This window comes from Epinephelus lanceolatus, chromosome 16, assembly GCF_041903045.1.
Source record: "Epinephelus lanceolatus isolate andai-2023 chromosome 16, ASM4190304v1, whole genome shotgun sequence".
Taxonomy (NCBI): Eukaryota; Metazoa; Chordata; class Actinopteri; order Perciformes; family Serranidae; genus Epinephelus; species Epinephelus lanceolatus.
The window spans coordinates 11,002,574-11,009,626 of record NC_135749.1 but is presented as its reverse complement, the minus strand read 5'-3'; the positions used below and the strand labels follow the sequence as shown (position 1 = coordinate 11,009,626).

Here is a 7,053-nt window from a genome sequence, read left to right as displayed (position 1 = left end):
AGCATTGTGCTTTAAAACCATGAGCAATGGCACAAATAGACAGACCCTTGTAATCCAAACATTGGTCATGTTAATGCAAAAATCTAACACTACAAAATGGAAAAAATCATTGTCTTCTGAAATATGTGGATTTTTAAGAAATTTGGCTCATTTTTCGATTAGATTTTATTTTTTCTTGCAGCAAACAAAGATCAGCCTACATAATGCATACACAGGCACTGCCAGACTGGGCACTCCTGCCAAAAGAAAGATGATCACATAGATCCACGAAGGGTACGTGACTGATGCCAGAGATGGGAACTCCTCCTGTAAACCGCAAAACAGAATCTACTCACAAGCTGCTTATTATGCTTTGATACAGAGGAACAACAGGAGTCTAAAAATGTTAAGTGTGCCATAATGTGTGTATTTTGCAATGAGAGAACATTAGAGGAAAAAGGTCATAGAAAAAGCAACACTAGCTGATCACAGAGCTTGTATACTTACAGAATTGGGATCCCAGATTAAGTAGGTGAGCTCCTCCTGAACTTGTGTCACCAGGTAGAAAACTAAGATAATCAGAACGATGAGAGGACTGATGAACCTCCATGAAATCTGCCAGAAGATGGAGGGCTTATGTCCGACCATGAATTTTATGTCCTCATTGAACCTGCCACACAAGAGGATTTTAATTAGTCTTGAAAAGTTTTTAAATATGCCATTAAGTCATCTCTTTTACACCGCACTTATAGGTCGGCCATCTTCATAAACAGCACACAGACAGAAAATATGTAGCTAAAACTGTCTGAATAAGCACTAACCTTTCTATGCCGTAGATGTAAACAACAGCTATCATCTCAAAAAATCCAATGGTCAGAAGTGGGACAGATCCAGCAAAGTTGTCAAAGAGAGTTACCCAATAAAACCCTGACTGCAGAGAAAACAGGAGGGTGATGATGAAGGCGACCGCACAGGTTACTCCTGAAACACAAATACACAAATACAACTTGTGTGAAAACATCAACCAGAATCAAACACCAACAATGTTTCATTGGTATATAAAAGCTGAGGAGCTGACTGGGTTGAGTTTTTAAAACCATATTACCAGTCAGTGCTTCGTGGGGCCATTTTTTAGGGAATACACCCAGGTCTTTCAGTGGGACCACCACCCCTTCAATGTTGCCAAACAAAGTTGAGAGTCCCAAGCAGAGAAGCATGATGAAGAAGAGGACAGACCAGACTGGGGAACCAGGCATCTTGGTGATGGCTTCTGTGAACACAATGAAGGCCAGACCTGTTCCCTCCACTCCCTGCACAAACACAAATTAGTCATAAAGAGCAAAAAACTATAATAACTTGGGAATCTGACAGAAATTAATCAATATAGTCACCTCGCTGAGAAGCCTCTGCATGTCACAGGGTTTGATGTCCAATCCAAGAACAATACCAGGTGAGGAGATGTTGAAATGATCCAAGGCTTCCTTGTAGTTGCTTGCAGTGATGCTGTCTTCAGGAAGGTCAAATCCATTTAATAATGTCCTGATGTTACTAGGGAGAAAAATATGTCAACTTAACACTCACAATACTCACATGACCATACCTGCATTGAAAAGTACATACTTGCTGTAAAGTAACCTCTACCTAGTGTGACTCCTATGTAAAAGTAGGACACAACATCCACAGACCTTATAACATGCAAAAAACAGACTGTATGTTGATGTCCATGACTGGTTTGTGGACTCACATTTGAAGCCTCAAGCTTGACATTTTGGCTGTCTCCATCTTGGATTTCCAAAGCCAGAAGTGACCAAATTTGGACATGAGGTCAGATTTGAAGAGAAGTGAGGGGTGCGTCTTAAAAACACCCTGACACTAAAGCAGCCATGCCTCTAAAAATGGGTGAGTTATATATATAAATACTATACTATAATTAAATAGAGACCAACCATTTATTGTACCCGGCTGTAAACATGTAATTAATGGTGTAAAGTTGAATATTTTAACATCGGCGTCTATGAGGATTGAATTGCTTTTAGAGCCACCCTCAAGTGGCCATTTGAGGAACTGCAGTTTTTGGCTCTTCCACACTGGCTTCATTGTTCAGACCTGGAGGTTGCCCCTTGCCAAAAAGGCGTTCCGAAGTGTAGCTAGAGCCACCCTACTTGCATGGCTAACAGACTATTGCTTTGGTAAATACTCTCCCAGGAGGGATGATAATTGAGATAGACTAGATTGAGATATACAAAGTAATCACAGATAGACTGTATACACATTGGACATATTATTGAATTGTTTGAGTTAAAGATTGGAAATCAGCATTTTGATAATAATCAATTAATTGTAATTGAAAAAATAAAATATTCACCAACTTTTTCAAAACCTGGAAATTATCGACATCCACGTCTTGTGACTACTTACTCATTGATACAGTTGTCATATTTCTCTGTGGCCCTGAAGCCAATGATGGTGTAGGTGACGGTGGCAGCATAGATGGAGGTGAGGCCAGTTACAACTGTCAAGATCATTGCATCTCTCACACAGTTGTTGCTTGGGAAAACAAATGAGCAAAAGAACCAAGACACATGTTGACTTTGGGTCTGACAATGGCAACCACCTTTTTTAACCAAATTAAGCACAATTAACTCGAACTGGAATTTAAGAAACACCTCCCAATGTCTCTTACTGAACAGGATTGTAGCTTGAGAAGGAGATGAGGCCTCCCCATGCCAAACCAAAGGCATAAAAGACCTGGGCACCTGCATCCAGCCAAGTTGTTGGTTTGATCAACTCTTCCACCTGTAAGAGCAAGGCATAGATTGTGACGTGGCTTTGAGCTAAGAGATTTAACTTTTTTGTCTGTCAAGATCTGAAACATACGTCTGGTGTGAAGAGGAACTTTAATCCAATCACGGCACCTTTAAGAGTCAGTCCTCGGATCAGGAAGATGGCCAGCACTATGTAAGGTAGAATGGCTGTGATGTAAACTGCCTGAAGTCATGACAAGAAAAAACTGAATCACTGAATATGGACACCCAATTTAAGTCTTTTTTTCAGTAGTTTATCACAATTGACCATTTGCTTAACCCTTCTCTAGAACATCAATCGTACACTCATAGCTAAGTTAGCAACCGTAACTCTGCACAGAGGCCTGTCTCTGAAGCTTTGGATTTTTCTGCATGTTAAAGTGGTGTGCATGGGGCTGTGCAATGACCCTGTATCTCCAGAGTTTTGAAGGTGGGTCCTTTCCGTCAGTGTCTATTTTCATCCGGGTGAGAATAGTCATACTGCCGCTATTTGGCTATGATATATGCGTTCATCCCAACGACACGCTGTTATGGAACCCACTGCACGCTGTGATTGGCTGGTACTCTTCATGTTGCCACATCAAGGTTGGAAGCAGTTAGGATTAGGGCAAAGAGGTCATTGTTGGGGCTAGTACTCACTAATTTTGAATATTCTAGATTAAAGTGGTAAATTTACTCACAAATGAGCATCCTTTTTTACCCTCTTAAACTCAAAATACAAGAGCAATGGAAATGGATTCAAAAATGTGTTCATCTGCTCTAACATAAGCTTCAAACATTAGCATGTCCAGTGAACTAGCTTGCGAGCTACTGTAATTACTGAGCGGAACTTCCAAAACATAGTGCATGTCATACTACATTATTATGTGGGATTACAGGTTACATTTTTGACTGACTGTGTAGCTGCTCTGTCCTGCTCTATTGAATGCGGGGAAGTCTTAAATGCAGACACCCCAGGCAAATTTATCTGACATAGCATTATGCTCATCAAACACATTGGTTCGTCCGTAAGTATTATGCTGAAGATGATTTTCATACATATGATACAAGTACTAACTAGCTACACACAGCCAGAACAATGCTGTTACTTTATTTCCATGTCCTCTACATGGGTCATTAATTGGCTATGATGCTGACGTTTTCTGGGACATGGAGCTTTAACCTCAATGCTTTAGCATGTCATGTATCATGTACTCTATGTAGTGCATCCAGTGCTTATTTAAGACACCTTTACAGGGTTCTTGATTTAGATTATGAGCTACAACGGGTCAAGTTTAATAGCGACAGATGTCATTTCAACTGAAAATATCAATAGTCACTGGGTAGAAATGAGGGGACTGCTTATATCTACCACTGACTGAAATCAGAGTGTCTCTGGTGCACCTGCTCTATGGGCCACACAATACGGAAGCAGTGCCAATCATCGGAGTAAATTAACACGCAGCAGTTTAATTTTTTGGCTTCATGTGCCATTGAGCAACGTTCCAACACTGTATCCAGTTCTCTTTATACATCCATGGTTAGTACGGGACGCGAGGTTTAGCTAATGTTCAGTTGACTGAGGCTTCTATGAACCTTCCCAGCAGTGCCGATGCCTCGTATGCAGCAGATAGCGACGATGGTCCAGGCAGTTAACAGGCAGAGTACTATGGGCCACTGGATTCCTCCAGAGTCAGCTATAGAGGTTGAGGCATTCATAGTCACTCGGTAAAAGAAGTAATCCACAGTCGAGCTCTGTTGACACTCTGGTATAAATCCTGAGGGTGAAAGAAACAGTCCTTGTTAAGTCTGCAATGTGGTTGCTTTGGAGTGCGGTTGCAGATGTGCATTTTGATACCTGTGCGATTGTCATTGAGAGGACACTGGGTCCAAGGCAGCGGGGCTTGAAAGGAATTGAAGAGATACCAAATGACCCAAGCCATTAAGGTGTTGTAGTAAAGTCCAATCAACAAGGACACCAACATGGACGCTATACCTGAGGGACAGCATCATTGATTGTGATACCACACTCGACAATGATAATTTGTATTGTTGCAGTGCCAGGGAGGCATCTTCTTTTGCAATTTTTATGGGCCTATTTTACTCACCAACACCAGTCAGATAAGGACTGATGGCCCTCCACACCCCCACGCTGCCTTTCCTGAGACGCTGGCCGATGGCAAACTCTAGCAGCAGGAGAGGCATTCCCTCCACCACCAGCAGAATCAGGTAGGGGATCAAAAAAGCACCTGAAAAATGCACGTGACAAGTGATGGTAGGTTGGAAATTTTTGAATTGTATACATGGCGAGAAGGAGGTATTCTCATGTCCTTGGTTACATAGTGTGTGTTGATGTTATTTATGTTTTTGTCAGTTTGTTTATCAGCCACCAGGGGATGGTAGTCTGCTATGTTGCACTGTCTCTTTAAGAAAGCTAGGGTTTCCTCTTTTCCTTGTGGTTTTGGTAATTCCAGTATAGCAGTAGCACCTTGGATGGAATTGAAGCTGGTCTGTTGTTTGACGGTCCACCACTGTGGTCAAGACTGAAATCCCTCAGTAACTATGGAATGGATTGCCATGACAATTTGTACAGACATCCATGGCCCCAGAACACAAAACCTGCTGACTCTGGTGATCCCTGAATTTGTATCTAGTACCGTCATCAGCTAGAACTTTCAATTTGTCCAGTACTTAAGATCAAATACCTGTGGGGTGTATTTTCAGAAAAATGGCCTAACTGAGCAATAGGCATTTGTTTTTGGGATTGGGACATTTTTCAGACCATTGAGGCTTCAGAATTATGGGCCATAGGAACAATGACATGGTAAACATTATACATGCTAGGCATCAGCAAAGTAGTTGCTCAAGCCAGATTAAGTTTGAGTTGTCTTGAAGAGGCATTGAGTCAATTAAAGAAGGTTTTATTTTGGTGTACTGTAGCTAGTTTTTAGACAAATTGGCATGATGAGGTGTTGTAGATGACATCACAACATGGCCTATGGGGTTGTTGTCAAGGTTGAAATGTGGTGTGTTTATTAAGTGTTAGCGTTTAGGCATTAACCACAGTAAAGTTTTCATGTTCGTTATGTAATGCTGTCATAGGCAAAGTTTATGACTTTACAGTTTAGTGAGGTTTTTATGTAAAAATGAAACACAATTTCAAAACACTTACTGCAGAAAAAAATGTCACATGTTACTTTGTATGTTGCATGTTGTTACAGTAATGTGTGTCATGACATGGACTGTGGACAGTCCTTCAACCCCCTAGTTAACAAGTCACAGAAAAACAACAGATAGTACCGTATGCATGTATGCATACCTTTGAAACCTGTCCCACCTCCTATGGCTCAAAAAACTGCATTCTTAAAGACTCACCGTGACTCACTTAACACACTTATGAAAACAACAACACACACACACACACACACACACACAACTGTGTCATGACATATGTCATGCTAAGGGCTAGGCATTACTTGAGAATATATCTTACTCTTGAGAATCATTTGCATAACTTGATGGTGATTTCATGGCACTGTCTTCTAGCCATGTATGAGTGATAAATTTAACTTAGCCAGAGTTAAGTACCTTGATAAAGTGTAGTGATTTTACTAAAAATGAAAACATTCAGTTTTCAGAGATTTTAGATCATATACAGATACACCATAAAATGCCAGCAGTTCACAAAATTCACTCTTGGATACCTCACACTCTATTTGTCAAACACTAATTCGACATCTTTTTGTCTTACCTCCTCCATGACTCTGACACAAGTAAGGGAATCGCCACACGTTACCAAGCCCAATGCAGAATCCCACACAAGTTAAGATGTACTGAGCTTTGTTATCCCACTTGGGCCTGTCATCGGCCTCCTCCTTCTCCATCCTGTCCAGATCCTCATAGTCAGGGATCTGGAGATCCAGTCCTGGGTTAGGCAGTACCAGTATCATCGTGACCACTTATGCACTGAAGCAGAGTAGTGTCAACGAGAGGTGAGTCATTAGTGGAAGTTAGAGTATGCATGTGATCCACTCAGCAATGTTGAGACAAGTTTATGATCTTTAACTTTATCTGTTGCTGGCCGTAGATTAACCAGCAGCTGCACACTGTTTTTTTTGTCTGCTTTTTTTTTTATAGTCATTCAGTCATTCAATTGAATGTGAAATTATAAACATTTTATGCCAGTCTGTAAAAAGATTTTGGCCCAAATGGAAAAAAATTAATCATTAAGCTTGATCATTGGATGGACTCTTTTGTTTCACAGGTGAGAATGAATCATACCCACTGCTTT

The 7,053-nt window shown here is 40.9% G+C and overlaps 1 protein-coding gene across 1 annotated transcript; it reads right to left on the bottom strand.

Moving 5' to 3' along the window:
• Window positions 1-126: 126 nt before the first annotated feature.
• On the bottom strand, window positions 127-6,790 carry LOC117263861 (sodium-dependent neutral amino acid transporter B(0)AT1-like). The gene is made up of 12 exons (XM_033637555.2): window positions 6,514-6,790; window positions 4,871-5,011; window positions 4,621-4,758; window positions 4,359-4,540; window positions 2,857-2,967; window positions 2,663-2,775; window positions 2,398-2,526; window positions 1,371-1,527; window positions 1,085-1,289; window positions 801-960; window positions 487-649; window positions 127-306 (listed from the first exon to the last, which is right to left on the bottom strand). The coding sequence occupies exons 1-12, from the start codon at window positions 6,710-6,712 to the stop codon at window positions 166-168; spliced, it is 1,839 nt and encodes a 612-aa protein (XP_033493446.1). The 5' UTR covers window positions 6,713-6,790; the 3' UTR covers window positions 127-165.
• Between the last annotated feature and the right edge of the window lie 263 nt (window positions 6,791-7,053).

What these genes read in the sequence shown, in the direction of transcription:
- LOC117263861 (XM_033637555.2), bottom strand. Translation starts at nt 6,712, where the DNA reads ATGATACTGGTACTGCCTAACCCAGGACTGGATCTCCAGATCCCTGAC. An exon ending in GCATCGGCACTGCTGGGAAG is followed by an intron (nt 2,968 to 4,358) that starts GTTCATAGAAGC and finishes TCATGACTTCAG; the next exon opens with GCAGTTTACATCACAGCCAT. An exon ending in AGTTCCTCTTCACACCAGAC is followed by an intron (nt 2,776 to 2,856) that starts GTATGTTTCAGA and finishes TTGCTCTTACAG; the next exon opens with GTGGAAGAGTTGATCAAACC.